The sequence below is a fragment of the Syngnathus typhle genome, linkage group LG6 (assembly GCF_033458585.1).
Source record: "Syngnathus typhle isolate RoL2023-S1 ecotype Sweden linkage group LG6, RoL_Styp_1.0, whole genome shotgun sequence".
Classification (NCBI taxonomy): Eukaryota; Metazoa; Chordata; class Actinopteri; order Syngnathiformes; family Syngnathidae; genus Syngnathus; species Syngnathus typhle.
The window spans coordinates 7,852,197-7,867,521 of NC_083743.1; the positions used below are offsets into that span (position 1 = coordinate 7,852,197).

The 15,325-nt window shown below is 42.7% G+C and overlaps 3 protein-coding genes across 5 annotated transcripts; 2 read left to right on the forward strand and 1 right to left on the reverse strand.

The window, feature by feature from the left end:
* The first annotated feature begins 92 nt into the window (after window positions 1-92).
* On the forward strand, window positions 93-3,063 carry ftr86 (finTRIM family, member 86). Its single transcript, XM_061281207.1, has 10 exons — window positions 93-602; window positions 680-775; window positions 976-1,209; window positions 1,278-1,440; window positions 1,517-1,606; window positions 1,678-1,725; window positions 1,890-1,940; window positions 2,014-2,079; window positions 2,176-2,378; window positions 2,595-3,063. The coding sequence occupies exons 1-10, from the start codon at window positions 93-95 to the stop codon at window positions 2,928-2,930; spliced, it is 1,797 nt and encodes a 598-aa protein (XP_061137191.1). The 3' UTR covers window positions 2,931-3,063.
* Window positions 3,064-4,114: 1,051 nt separating this feature from the next.
* tagln (transgelin) lies at window positions 4,115-7,129 on the forward strand. 2 transcript variants are annotated; one of them, XM_061281213.1, is made up of 6 exons: window positions 4,163-4,275; window positions 5,348-5,390; window positions 5,862-6,050; window positions 6,121-6,292; window positions 6,370-6,472; window positions 6,552-7,129. In XM_061281213.1, exons 2-6 carry the CDS (start codon window positions 5,379-5,381, stop codon window positions 6,688-6,690), a joined length of 615 nt encoding a protein of 204 aa, XP_061137197.1. In that variant the 5' UTR covers window positions 4,163-4,275; window positions 5,348-5,378; the 3' UTR covers window positions 6,691-7,129. The 2 variants fall into 2 exon arrangements, with proteins under 2 accessions (XP_061137198.1, XP_061137197.1); XM_061281214.1 differs by lacking the exon at window positions 5,348-5,390 and having other exon boundaries at window positions 4,115-4,275.
* Window positions 7,130-7,267: 138 nt separating this feature from the next.
* On the reverse strand, window positions 7,268-14,843 carry pcsk7 (proprotein convertase subtilisin/kexin type 7). 2 transcript variants are annotated; one of them, XM_061281203.1, is made up of 18 exons: window positions 14,736-14,843; window positions 14,199-14,244; window positions 13,792-14,063; window positions 13,466-13,696; window positions 13,236-13,370; window positions 12,981-13,146; window positions 12,799-12,889; window positions 12,640-12,694; window positions 12,374-12,512; window positions 12,192-12,292; window positions 10,562-10,729; window positions 10,344-10,448; window positions 10,156-10,258; window positions 9,088-9,244; window positions 8,891-8,985; window positions 8,704-8,809; window positions 8,465-8,582; window positions 7,268-8,300 (listed from the first exon to the last, which is right to left on the reverse strand). In XM_061281203.1, exons 3-18 carry the CDS (start codon window positions 14,005-14,007, stop codon window positions 8,022-8,024), a joined length of 2,265 nt encoding a protein of 754 aa, XP_061137187.1. In that variant the 5' UTR covers window positions 14,008-14,063; window positions 14,199-14,244; window positions 14,736-14,843; the 3' UTR covers window positions 7,268-8,021. The 2 variants fall into 2 exon arrangements, with proteins under 2 accessions (XP_061137187.1, XP_061137188.1); XM_061281204.1 differs by having other exon boundaries at window positions 14,199-14,289; window positions 14,736-14,824.
* Between the last annotated feature and the right edge of the window lie 482 nt (window positions 14,844-15,325).

A 15,325-nucleotide genomic window follows, 5' to 3' on the forward strand; every position in this document is an offset into this window, starting at 1 on the left:
AACCTTACACACACACTGTGTTTTTCCCTTCCTCTTAGGCAACACATGGTTTCCTCTCATTTCTGACCTTGGAAAGCAAACTTCCCGCTCTCATGGCCTCAGCCTGGTCCGAAGAGGAGACTTTTGTCTGCTCAGTATGCCTGGAGACCCTAAAAGATCCAGCAACTTTACCTTGTGGACATTCTTATTGTTTGGCTTGCATCCAGAGTCACTGGGACGTTGGGAACAGCAGGGGCCAATACAGCTGCCCCCAATGCAGGCAGACCTTCAAGCCTCGACCTACCCTGGCAAAGAGCACACTCCTCGTGGAAGCTATGGAGAAACTTAGGACCACCAATCTCAAGCAAAATCCCTCTGCGGCGGTTTCTTCTGCTCCACCGTCAGAACCTACCTACCTGGAAGTTCTCCCAGATATCGGACAACAGCAGCTGCGTGTCTATCCTGAGCTTCCCACTGTGGCTGCCAGACCCTGCCCTCAACATAACCAGCCATTGGATCTGTTTTGCTGTCATGACAGGGAATGTGTGTGTGTGCTCTGTTGTCAGCATGGACACAAAGGGCACCGTGTGGTCAAACCTGAAGAAGAGAGGCAGAAGAGACAAGTATGAGCAAACTGAAGACATTTAAAAATGACTGGCTGTATGGCATTTGATTTGATTTTTGCACCTTTTTTTTTTAGGAAGAGCTCTCTCAGATGCAGGCGGAGGTGGCAAGGCGAGCCAAGGAGACTGAGAAAATGCTAAAAGAACTCCCGAATTTTGCATGTCAACAGAAGGTACGTTCATTATAATGTATATATTTTAGGACATATTTACTATCCTTAGTTTGCTCTTTCTGGTGTCAATTGGTGTATTGCTTCACATGGCTGACCTGTATGGAAGACCAAAATTGCCAAAATCACCTTAAACATGCACATAAATAGCATATGAAATTGTTAAATTTATTGTGTATCTCATCTTCCCTCTATTGGTGCAGGCTTTGGTCCAGGTTCTACAACAAGAGAGACTGGATTTATTTTCCGACCTTGCCAATGTCATCACTCTCACCGGCACTCAATTCGGTGAGCTTCTCGGCACCCATGAGCGATCTTCAGGCAGCAAAATTGAGAGCCATATTCACAGACTTGAGCAGGAGATGGTACAGCTTCACTGGAAGGGGGAGGAGCTAAGTAGACTGGCAGACATGCAGGACCATATCAGCTTCTTAAAGGTAGTTGAGTTTCAAGCGGCATGCTCTTCAATGATATTTTGCTGAGTGTAACGATTTACCTTCTTTAGAATTTCCTCACAATGGAGATGGCAGATTCATCAGTTGGCGCACAAGAATCAATTCTGTGCAAAGAGGAAGCGGTGGTGGCAGATGTTGGCTCGGTTTTAAAGGAGCTACAAGAGTCTGTTAAGGAGCTCTGCAAATCTAGTCTTGCTAAACTTGTCGCTATAGGTCAGTGGAGCTAAGGTTTCCATCTTCTCTCCTGTCATGCCGTGCTTGATATTAAGTGGACTTTCTAACTCCGTAGTGAATGAGGACCCTGTGACCTCAAGAACGGAAGGAGCCACAGCACCCAATATTATTCCAGTCAATGGCTTTTCATCTCTACAAAGCACAGGTGGTGTAAACTCCTCACCCAAAAATCTCTCAAGATGACACGATAAACCATTTTGTTTTTTATTCCTGTAGTTTACGAGACACTTAATCCTGCACCTTTACCTTTGCCACGACCCCAAGGTATGTGATATTGACTATATGACCAGCAAGACATGAATCATGTCATCTTATTGCAGCGCTAAAAGATCAGCACATGCTAAATATTGCGATTGTTGAGTTATGTTTCTGGCTTTTATCTAGTTATTGATGTTATGATTGATTTGTGATGTATTAAATGAATTCAGCGTCTGCCAATGAAGCTTCTGCACCACCTCCACCACCCCGTCAGCCTCAAGGTGACTAACAACGCTTTGACATCCTTTTCAAAATCAATACATTCACCCTCTCCTTTCTGGTTTTTGCCTTCAGCACCTCCTGTTACAGCATTAGGACTTGTAAGTCCAGAACCAATGAGTAGGGAAGAATTGCTGAAATGTGAGTCAGTTCTTTCCAGGAATAAGAGAGAGAATATCTATATACGGCAAAGAAGTGCTTCTGGAGTCTTAATTCAAATGTACCTTCACCTTCCAGTTCGCTTTGAGCCCACGATGGACCCCAACACAGTGTATCGCCACATACAGCTGTCGGATGGCGGTCGTAAGGCCAGACTGCGGACAGAGAACCTGAATCCAGTGGACCACCCGGATCGCTTCCTCTACTGGCGACAGCTTCTCTGCAGCGAACCACTTGGAGGTAGCCCATACTACTGGGAGGTGAAGTGGACTGGCCCAAAGGTGATCCTTTGCAAAAAGAAAATAATTCCTCTATTTACATTTTCATTCAGATGTGCAGGAAAAAAAAATTTAACGTCATATTTTATTTTAGCAAGTCTGAGCAGGTCCTGATTTTTTTTTCTTCCGAATAAATAGCTGTTCTGTAATTTTTGCACCAACACAATTACTTTTTGCAAGAATTTTTTTTAATCGGATGTTCACTTCTTTACCATCCAGATTACCATTGGAGTGGCGTACAAAGACATGGAGCGACAGTCTTCTGATGACAAAAGCCGTTTGGGCCACAATCCCCTTTCCTGGAGCTTGTATTGGTCTGGGACCGGTTTCTCCTTCTGGCACAATAACCAGGAAAAACTTCTGGGTTCACCTAAAGGCAGACGGATTGGAACCTATCTGGACCAGCATGCGGGCATTTTGGCTTTTTACTGTATCGTCAACGACGAGGCTCAGCTCATCCACAGACATGTGACCCAGTTCAGTGGGCCACTGTACCCAGGGTTCCGGTTCTGGAGTGCAGCTGGTGCTACTGTAAAAATCTGCCAGTTGGATTGAAATCTAAATATAATCAATGCATTAATATAACTGTAACTTGGTTGTATTTGCAAGATGACCCCCCCCCCCACTATTGTGTCCTAATTATTAACACAAATGAAAATGAACATTAAAAAAATCAATTCATCACGTACATGTTTGATTTTATTATTTTAATTCGGATCTCTCTCTCTAAATGATATACTGTATATATGGAGCTTAATACCTTTTCTGGTTCTATTCTCTATGCCTCGGGATGAGATTATTTATGAGCTCAGTTTGAAGAAAAAAGAGAATTAGCTCTTTAAGACAACGTGACATCGTCTACATTGTATTTTTGCTTTTAATGCGTGCTTAACTTTTTGTATAATAAACACACCATATCAGACTTTTATGGGTCTGTGTCTGCAAGTGTAAATGAAAATAATTCATAAATAAGAATCCCAATCGAAAATAAAGTGTGTTCTGAACTCTATAAATACATTTCAAAGTCATTGAATGAAACATACAAATAGACATATTGCAATTCTAGTTGAAGGCTTGCAACATTTTGTAACCTTTAAAATACTCCAGCTTTCCCCCACATTCCATTTACATGCATGTTAGGTTCACTGAAGACAGTGAACTTCCTAAATGTGAATGGTCGTCTGTCTCTACAGCTCTGTGATTGACGTGGTCAATCCAGGGTTCACCCCAATTGCAACCTTAAGTCAACGAGACCCCTTACTCACTTTGTTTTGGCAGCAAAAAGCTGTGCAAAGACAACCCTGCAATGGAATGTAAGTCTAGCACACACACTTTGGATCAGGGCTAGAGAACCATGACTGCCTGTTTTCCGTTTCTCTACTCGCTTTGTAGAAACCTGAAACGACAATAATCATTTGAGTCAGGTGTGTTGCAACAGGGAGGCATGAAAAGAGGCGGGATTATTATTTTTTGTATAGGAACAGAAAATAAGAGTCCGTTTTGATAATGATCTCATCCAGCCATTCAGAATGATGAGGGATGCGGTGAAAGTATTTGGAGAATTCCCGCGGCGTGGCTGCTGCCTGGAAGCAGCTCTACCCAAATAAGGCCGGGCTTTTGAACTGTGCTGATGGAGTGGGAAGTGTTAGCAGGGAGCTGCAAAAGGCCATGCCCTTTTTAGGATGAACTTTTCTTTTTTCCCCTTCCCATCTAGCCCTCCTACTTCCTCATGATACGCCCTCTATCCACGGCACCCACCCTTTCAAATGTTCCTGTCATTAAATCGTCTGGCCCACTTAAGGCAGCATTTTTAAAGAGGGAGGTTCTCCGCTAAGAAAATTGTCTCACTCCACCACCAGCTGTGCAGTCGGTGAGCAGAGAGCAGATCTATTCCCTCACAGTGAGTAAACTTTAATTACATTCATCTACGTGTCAACAAATTTGTCATTTATGACCTATTGACCTCCCAAGTAGGCGGAAGGTCAGTAAGATGTGACCTTAATTATAAATTGACAGCTGACCGGGTGTGTTTGTCGATTTACCAGAGTACACATGTAAAAAAAAAAAAAAAATGCAATTCCAGAAATGCTTTTTTTTTTGTTTACTTGAATCTGCTGGTGACTAAAGTAGATTTTATACTTAAAAAAAAAAAAAACATCCAGGAATTAGTACAGAATTTGTCTCAACAGCGCACGACCTTATTATCAGTAAATATGTCAACCAAGACAGAAATCAACAAAGTATGCATTCAAGTACACAATTGGAATAAAGCAGGATAAAAAGAGTAGACTAACGCCATCAAATTCAACTATCCATAAATTTATTTTTGGGTTGCTAAGCGTGATTGCTGGGCTGCATGATGTAATGTCCCTACAGAGTGCCATCTGGAAATGTCTGTTTCCTGTCCTGGCTGTAGGGAGACAGTCCTGGCGATGGCAACTGCTAACCACAGCAGGAAAACACAACCGCAGAGAAGGGGAAAGTAAAAAATAGCAGCGGCCAATGTCGTAGTTGTGGGATGCAGCATATTGAGAATCAATTTCGAGCCTTAACTGTAGCAACACTGATTGATGCGATGCCCGGGATAAGACATAAGGGGCCTCCCTCAAACCACAAATGGAGATCCTAATGAAAGAATCTCAGGTTTCTTTTTTTTCTTTTTCCTTCATATGCTGATCAAGAAGCTTGTGCATGTAAAGTGTGGATGCAAAAACCCTAAAAACCTTGTAAAATTAAAAATATTCTTCAGAAATTGACACCACAGACTACAATATTTCTCACGATGGTGCTTACCAAGTAAATAAAATGGGTCCACAAATTATGAAAATGGGAATAAGATCTGTGATATTTTTCTAATTGAATTATTTTCTTCACTACAAACAGTCCAACTGGAATTGGAGTCAATGGTGGCAGCATCACCCACCCTGTTCTCATTTAGTGCCTTAACTATTTTGAATTTTGAACCTTCCCAGGAACAGGAAGGTGAAGTGACCTGACATCAAGATGGCAGCAAAGGTTGGATGGTGCAGACAGCACCTTGATTAGGGTTCTGCACAAAAAGCAATACTGTCCAATATATGGCAAGCGTATTGGTTGGCAGCAAGTCATGTGACAAAGAAGAAACATGCAAAGATGGCTGATGTAGAGCTCCCTTTTGTGCACCACGCAACAAAATGTCCGTCGTGCGGGAGGGACACTCTATGCTGATAATGTCACCCAGTTGTAAAAGAGGAGATCCACTTGAGCAGCTGAGCATCTTTGCTTCATTACACGCTTGGGACATGCATGTCAAACATGTTTGTATGGAGAATTCAGACGTATAGATTGATGGAAAGGCTTCAGAGTATCATCACGCGCATGTTTAAGCTTCAAAGTTACACTTGGACTGTTTGCCTGAAATCAAGGTTACGCTTAAATACGGAACATTGCAATAATAAATGTTTTGTGTGTTTTCTAATTACCCGCTTACCTCTTCCATGTCACCAGGCAGCCGGAATGGCAAACAAAGGCCCATCCTACGGCATGAGCCGGCAGGTTCAGGATAAGATCGAGAGCAAGTATGACCAGGAGCTGGAGCAGATTCTGGTGGAGTGGATCAGCCGCCAGTGTGGTCCTGGTGTCAAAAAGCCTGAGGAGGGAAAAATTGGATTCCAGACTTGGCTAAAGGACGGATGTGTGAGTGTACTCAGTATTATTGTATTGTACCCAACTTGCGATCAATTGTCACTCGTTTCCTTCGGTTCAGGTCCTGAGTGAATTGATCAACAGCCTTTTTACTGGAGACAAACCTGTGAAGAAGATTCAGAGCTCACCCATGGCTTTCAAACAGATGGAGCAGATCTCTCAGTTTCTTAATGCTGCCGAGAAGTATGGCGTCACCAAAACTGACATGTTCCAGACCGTAGACCTCTGGGAAGGTTCGATGGGGCTTCACTTGTTTTACTTTAAACACTACAGTCGAAATAGAACCAAACCCATTTTTTATTCTGGGCAGGTAAAGACTTGGCAGCAGTGCAGAGGACCTTGTCGGCTCTCGGCAGCTTGGCGGTCACAAAGGATGAGGGCACGTACCAGGGTGACCCAAACTGGTTCTTCAAGTGGGTCCCCATTGTAAAATAATTAATCTTACACCCTCAAGGATTTCTATTTATTTTTGTGTTTCAATGTGTCTTGTAGGAAAGCGCAGGAGAACAAGCGAGATTTCTCCGATGAGCAGATGAAGGCGGGCAAGAATGTGATTGGTCTCCAGATGGGGTCAAACAAGGGAGCCAGTCAGGAAGGAATGAGCTACGGAAAGCCAAGACAAATCCTGTAAACTCCCCGAGCCACATAAATGATACGTATTATTACCCTGATGCCCTTTTACACCATCAGAGAGCCTGTAAACACCCGCATTTGTAAAAAGGTCCTACATTTCCAATTCAGTGACCCCTTGCTGCTTTATCGGGTACCTACTTTCAAATGAATAACCCCAAGTCTCAACTTTTGACACATACCACCACACCGTTGACTTTTGCAGAGCCTCACCTTGCGCCGTCGTCACTCCCAGTTTAGAAATATGTGTCATAAGCAAAAACAGTAAACTACAGTATATGATCCTGGATTTGGTCACAAGAAGCATGTAATCACCAATCTTTGACAACACTGGGTAATATCCATGCTACTTAAAAAGGATCTATACCTCCCGCTATCAATGCCTGCTGTATCAGCACTGTTTTGTACATTTTCATATTAAACAATGACTTGGAAGTAAATTTGTGCAAAAACTGATTTGTGCAACCCGAAAGGTGGACTGGGATTTCAATTGTGGAGAATTGCAGTGTAAAATTAAAAAAAAATTGTAATCGCGAAGCGGTAAGTATCAAATAAGACCAATATTTACATATACAATATTTCCAAATTAGATGATGTTCCATCATGTCTTTATTCCATAATTTGTGACTTGCACAGAAAAAACACACCTTGCAACTTCTTTCTAACTGTACAACAGTAGAAAGAGAACTCTAAAATATATATGAACTTTTGTATAAAAAACAAATTATATACCAGTACAGTATAAGGCATATAATATATGCAAATTTCAAAATTGAAAAGAAAAAATAGAATTCATATTCCACAATGGAAAAATTCAGGTCAAGTTTTTCAGTAGTTGGTTGCTAACCCACAGAAAATATTCCTGGGGCTTGCAAGTCAAATGCAATTTTATCCTTCATCAAAAATATCTACTCATAAAATATGTCTGTACCACAGTGGAATTTTAAGTTCAGGCCACTTCAGAGGAAGACCTAACACTTGTCTCCCCACCCACCCACCCACACACACACCCAACCTCAAATGTACAAGATTCACACCTTCATAAAGTGCATACATTACATTCCTCACAATGGTAAGCTAATTCTTCTTTTACTGACACCTTTTGGTTTTTCCCCCCAAGTGTTTTGCAAGGGATGGCTGCACAGACACACCCATTTCAAAAAGATGTTCATACAAGGCCTCGAATTTGAAGCTCCACAGCAAACGTCTTCCGCAGTTCAGTCAACAGTCGACACCACACCGTAAGACAAACTCTGCGACCCGGCTGGAGGAAGTTTGAATGGAAACCTGAGGTACCCAAAGAGCACTTTTGTCTGACCTTCAGCCTCTCCGTCACATGGTCAGCATTTCTCGATCGATAAGCGGCGGCATTTTGGCCTCCGAGTCCAGCACCGTATGCAGCTCTGCCTCAGGTTCTCGCTCTTCTTCGCCACCGTTCTCTTCATCCAAAGCCTCTTCTACTCCTCTCCCACCACGCTCATTCCTGACTCTGTGACCCGCTTGCCTCCAGGGCAGACATTGGAGGCCTCTAATGTCCAGGTGGGCTATGGCTGCCTCCATTATGTAGTAAAGAGACCAGAAGAGCGCAAAGCAGCCAAGCAGGAGGAGGAACTGGACAACAAAAAGAGCAGCAACATGGAGGGAGAATTTAAATTCCAAAGAATCACTGAACTTGACAACATAAAAACCTGATGCTTTTTGATGGGGCTTGGGTCGGCGGGTCACAGAGAACGGACGTCACAAAAATGTGTGAGACTTCTCTGGAGGCAACTTACCCTGAGGCTACTCGAGGTGAAGGGACTGATAACCTCTGATGGTATATCAAGGCCTGGAGAGCAAGGCAGGGAGAAATTGCTGTCCAGATATTTGCCACTCATGGCATCCTCCACCAGCCTGATATTAATTGGACAAGTGCTTAGTCACATGATCCAAGCAAGTCACAGAAGAGCATTCTGATTCTGATATCTGCCGCCAATGCTCTCAGTCGGTTTCAAAAATACCATTAAGGTCTTACATTTGTCTGTCCTTGACCTCCTTGAAAGTCATGGACGATCCATACAGCGTCAACTTCCACTGCTCTAACTTCCCCACATTGGCGCATATTTGAGACAATGGTTCCTCTACGTGAGCACAGAGATGGGTAAATGTGAGCGCTACAAAAACAAATCAAAGCGTGTATGACTTTAGCAGATGCGGCTTACTATGGTCGGATAACTTGAGGCGGTATTGGCCGTCAGCCCTCTCCCCCCAGCAACGCACAGTGGAGAAGGTCCAATCCTGGTAGCCTGCAGAGTCTCTGTGTGGGAGGAAAAAGCAAAGGCAGAGCACATTATTAATTTTTCACATGGCTGAAACGCTCTACACATGTATTCAGAATATGCTATGAGGGAGGGCTCACCTGTCAACAGCCCGTCGAGCCGCGATGACCGATGAAATGCCGCTGGGACAGAACAACACAATCTCCAGGTTGCCGCGACACGGGTGGGTGATTGTCACGGTAACAGCTACATGCTCCAGTGTCTGCAGCCCAGACAGCGCCAAGTCAGCAGCAGTGACTGAAAGGAAAAAAAACAGCATAAAACTCAAGGTTTGAATATATTCTACATTTATTAGGTTGTGCAACTGTTCTTCTTAGAAAAACCTAAATCATGTTTTCACATTTACATTTTACCCACTCTGAATTTGGATTGGATTTAAATGTAATATTTGGGACAATTTGGATGGAACCTCACCTACCCAGCCCTCGCCCAAGAATATCATCAAGATGATCCTTTAGTACTTCCTGAATGATGACAACTAATGAGCCAATATGCTCCATTTACCATTTAAGGTTGCAAACACCCAGGGGACTTGGAAGGGACGTGAGTTGAATAAACAGAGATGTAGAGTCATGGCCAATAGGTAGAAATTTTCAGGAAAGTAAAGTAGCATAGACAAGAGGGGGGAAAAATGAACAGTTGACAGTTATATTTCCCTTTTATTTATTTTGAGAAGGATTAGGAGGAATGATAAGAATAATAGTTCAAGGGTAGAGGTAAATGTCTACTGAACAGGCAGTCCCTTTTGGCAGTGGGCCTAACCACTAAAAATGTGGAACAGTTCAAATAAAGGAGGGGTGAGGAAAAGAGATGCGAGGCAGGAAAGTATTTCTGCAACAAATATGTCACCACGAGCTCAACATGTGGAAAATAAGACCATATTAATCCAAAAGAATAAATAGAGGAATAGAGGACCGAGTTGCTGAACTACAAATGCCTAAAAGTCTGAAGTGAGACAACAAAGAAGTAAATGCGGACGCCACAGTACACAAAGAGCAGAACATTACCTAATATGGAGGCCAAGTCAGACTGAGGAGAAGAAAGAAGGGGAAGGAGGGAGGCGACTGGCGATGCGGTGCCGTGTAGTCAAGTAGTTAACCATTAAATGCAGAGTTGAGAAAGAAGAAAGCAGCCACACATGACGCTACCTGTCCAGGTGCGGAGCATCTCCTCGGGATATGATGGAATGGACACTTTCTCCGCTATTACTGAGCTCTGATAGGACACCAGAAATGGCACTGACTCCCATACCTATCAAAAGCAGATCAAGAATATACATCTCCTTGATTTAGTAATCATTGAGAACTATTTTTGCCCCCGACTTCTAATGATGTACCTTGGCTGCATTAACAAGTTTCCATGCGTTGAGGAGACCAAAACCATGTTGATGACTGTGATGGAAGCCTGCTCCGTTCTCCCTCCAGTCTGAACTGTTGTCACACTAATGGAGGAACGTTCCGACAAACAAGGTCACTATTTTGTTCTCATGCCTGAATCTATAAAGGCTCTCCACTGAGAGTGGGTATAGTGGCAACAAGGCACCAGATGGTTTACCTTGGTGGCAGTGAAGGCAATGATGTGCTGGACGTCCCTCCAAGTGAGGCAAGGCCGGACTTGAAGCATGAGGGCCACCATACCGGCCGCCAGGGGGGCGGCGGCAGACGTGCCGGTGTGGCGCTCAGTGCAGCCTGTCCCCTGGTGCATGAACCAGTCCGATGTTACCTAGACAGATGGGATGGCAGTGAGGTTATACATACCATCGAGAACCTTGTACGGTATAAACAGCAACACGTTGGTAATAGCTCTGCTCGCAGACAAACAGGAACTCGCAAGAGTAGCCCTGAGCTTGACGGAATATGCATCACAGGCCACCCAAGTCATCAGCAGTGACTTAAACAGCTAAGAATGCTTCCCTCAATGGCCCCCGTCACACATTTGTGCATCTAATACAGGATTGGATTAAAGTATTCAGTGGACAAAAAGCCAGGAAAGAAAATTCTATGCTGTCTGATCGCTTTGGAAGAGCACAAACATAAAACACTTCGAATGTGTGTCCATTGTATTTGTGTAGACGGTGGATTTAACAACATTCAGGCGGTCTAGCTTTAAAGAAAGCCAAGGACGGGAATTTGTCCAAATAAAAATAAAGAGCCATTAAGTATATTTACTCTAACAGAGGAGAAGAGATAAACTAAACGTGAACAGGAATAAATCCTTTAACTATAGACACTAAAGTCAACAGAGCCAACTCCTAATGGATTTGGGATTAGACGGCGAATTTGCCAACTCCATTAAACATGTTCATGATACTACAAGGTCCCGTCACTGAACATGAGACGTCAAAAATGAAAAAAGGAAACATCAAAAGCAACAAATAGGTCAGTTCCTGAGGGGGGGGGGGGTGCAATTTTTTTGTCAAAGTATTGTACAGTATGTGTTAAATAAATGTCTGATATATCACTCTGACAGTCAAATCCACGCACATTCAACATTCATTACATACAAGTGCGGACATTTTCGGCATGATGCTGTGCCGTTAACGACAAGCATAATGGAGGGAGGAATTCTCCACAGTCCAAGTGTAAACACTCTCTCCCTAACAGCTGTTCAAGCTGACAAAGATTTCAGGCTCATGATCACTGTTGTGTGTGTTCCTGTTTTTGTTTCTTGTTGTCTAAAACAGCTGTTGTGATGCAACAGCTCACCATATTCGCATTGCATTCAATGTAAACAAAGGAGGTATCTGCTTATTTCGCAAATTAGGATGGACAGACACTGTAATCACATTTCCTAGACTCTCCTTTGACTTTGCTGTAGCCACTTCTCAAATTCTACAATTCTCATTTGTTGTGTCGTGTTTCTATCCCGAATGGGTCACATAACTAAATGTGAAAATTCCAATGCGAGGTTAACACTTGGTCATTGAGTACACTGTGGTCAGCTCACTCGCCTCTAGAGAGAGGTCATTTTGTCAAATTGCTTTTCCCCTCAGGCAATGGCATTCTTAGCCCCAAATGTTCCCATAGCGACAAGGGACAAACAGCACCAAATGAGTAGCTTGTTTGGCTTGTATTGGTAGCTGTCTTATTTTCTTTTTACACCGCAATGAAATCAGTGACCCCGAAACCATCAAAGCAATTGAACTACTATTTTTTGCACATGCATTTCGAGTTGTGAGACCTACAATGCTCCTCAGCTTGTCCCCCCCACTGCTGAAAGTGACGGCCAACATAGAAGCACACTCTTCGGCATAAAAGGGCATCCTGCCATTCTCGTCAACAGCTCCTGCATTCAAAACAGTACAATATAACAACTAGCTTGGGGACACTCTAAATGTCGACTTGCAAAAATGTAGACTATTTTTACCAATGGTGATTGTGTAGATGGAGTTGGCATAACCATCATAATTGCAGTTGTCATTGTATTGACCTCCATTGCCACTGGCTACCACAAAGACGCTTCCAAAGCCACGTCTTCCTGCAATGACGCCGTGCTGAAGTGCAGCCTGTGAAGAAAAGAAGATATCAAACTTACCAATTATGAGAAATGAAACGACATGAAAGCTTGCAATGAAAATATTGAGGTGTATTGCCCCCTGCAGGACAAAAAGAACACTCGAAAAACAGTCTCACTTTGCCCAAGGGGTGGGGTCCATCCACAGTGTGTCCATCATCATCAGGACCCCAACTAGGAGCAAACACAATTGACATTACTGTCACAATGTGTGATAGATTGATTTAACAGGTTTTGAAAATGACACAAACTTGACAAAAGTAACACTTGTGTGTTACCTGCAGCTGTAGATGTCGTTGATTTGATAGTGCTTGTTGAAGGCTATGGCCTCTAGGCTATCTGTCAGGGGGCCGTCCAGGACCCTTATACCTGGGGATGAACGAGATTGATGTTACAGCCGATAGCTCAGTCAACGCATTTCAATGGAGCGTTCACCATAAATTACATCTTTACTATATACCTGCCACCTTACTGCCATACGCCACACCCACGGCACAAAAGCTGTTGTTCGGAACTGCAGCGATCTCGCCGGCACATCGAGTACCGTGGTGGTTGTCGTTGTGCACGTCAGAGTGGGGCATAGGGTCTGGGTCATTGGAGTTCAGATCATAGCTGCCCTCGGGACTCTATTTGGGTAGATATATAATCGTTTGAATATTCATTCTTACAATTCTCTTGAAATGACTGTTAATGGAATGCATGAAGAGTGACTTACATAATTGGCTCTTATATCTTGATGGGTGTGTTGCAACCCGTCGTCTACCACCACCACGGTGACCCCTTGGCCGGTAATGTTGCGCTCCCAAATTCCCGTCACGTTGATGTCCATGTCCTTATTAACATGATTGCGCTTCAATGTAGGCATATCATTATAAAGGGGAGGACAGAGATTAAAGTTGTTTATACAGAACAGGTTAGCGATCATACAGTAAAACTAGGCCTTACCAGATGCCACTGTTTAGGGTAGTGAGGGTCATTAAAAGCCATAGATCTTTTCGAACGGCTGAGTATCCTCTCTTGGGAGTACCAAAGGACATTAGGGTGGTTTGCCAGCACATTTGAAGCTTGGGGGTTATTCCTCCAAGTATTAGCATCAAGTTGAGAAGAACACAGCATGTAGTGGCCCTTGAGCTGTCCAATCTGACCTTGGTTGTGCAGCCCAGCCTGTTGTGCCACCTGGAATGGTGAAAGTAGAGATGATGTACACAAGGAGATCAATGTTGAGCTCATCCCACACCCGACAAGTTCAAAGTGTGCATAAAGCACAGTACCTGGTTGGCAATTACATCAAGTTCCTCAGATTCCGCAAGATACGGGTCAGCATGGAGGCAGACAGCCCATGACTGACCTGGACCGCAGGATGGCGACGAAGTCGAATGGGGAAAAGGAAATGACGGAGCGACAGAAGGCAGATTTGTCAGAAGTAAAAAAGCAAACAATGAGAGAAACAGGAGAAAAATGAATGAGGTGACGTGGAGAATGGCCATCACAACAAAGGATGACAACAAAAGCCACCCCGGCGAGCCTTCATCTGAACATCAATCTGAACGTGAGAAAAAGACAGCAAAGACAAAGTTCGATTAGTGGCGATTTGAAAATAAGTGCTGGGTCAGCATACAGCATTTCTGTGAGGTTTCCTCTTACAAATTGAACCATTTGTTGTATCTGATCATCTTACCCTGTGTTTATCGTTGTATCTGATCATCAGCAAGTTCCGAAGGAGCCTGATAGTGATGATAATCATTTAAAACGTGCGTTGGGTCGGGAAACTTTTAAAACACAAAGGAAGACGACCATTCTAGAACCATCGAGTTATATCGGGACTGTACTAGTTATTCAACTGCATACGCGGTACTCAGACAATTAGAGTCACAAACAGGACATGTTTTTTATGTGCTGTAAGGCTTTAATGTTTTGAATTGCTTTGTAGCTACGTCGGTCAAACCGATATTGTATGTCTAGCTTCTTTCTTTAGCCGATTACTGTATAATTCGGTATTGTACGTAAGGCAAAAAGTAAAATAACAGGTTAGACAGCTAAAAGCGGTAAGCAAACTCGTTTTTCTTCTTCAAATAATTGTCTTGTCTTAATGCGGAAGTTATCAGCAATGTAGCAATACAGTGTAATAGATCGTGCGTCCATTTCCTGTCTTTTAGTAAATAAAGGACTACTCGACATTGTGTTTTAAAATTTAAAAGGGTCTGTCGTTAAATACCTTGAAATACGACTCGTTCGTCTCATGTGCCTCTGGTGAAATTTGTGAAAACTACTGTATACACTCCTATGACGTGCTGTTTGGATCACTTCCGCAATACGTCAATTGGTCACTGCTTGTGCGTATGACGTCATTGGGTTGCGCTTTCATTCGTTATTGACATATATATATATATATATTTTCTTTTCTAAATGTATTTTGACCATATAATTTGTGAGACTACAAGTAAGAATTTCATTTACTCGTGCATGTAATCCATATATTTATTGTTATTTTTGATCATTATTTCCTGCTCTTTAACATATTCTGCAAACCTGTCATTTACTATCAAATTCTGTGTTTCTAGGAAATAAAAGGACAACATATTTTTCTAAAGCCTTTAACGTTGTATCTGTGAATATGCTATTGAGACATTAGTATCATATAATTAATAAATTAAAAAAATGCTGAAGTGAAACAATACATATTCAATGCAACTGGGATGATGTGGTTCATTAAAAAAAATAGATGTATATATATCATTTATAACTAAGCAGAAAATGGATAATGGTTCATTATCTTTTTGAGCCATTATAAAAAAAATAACCTTG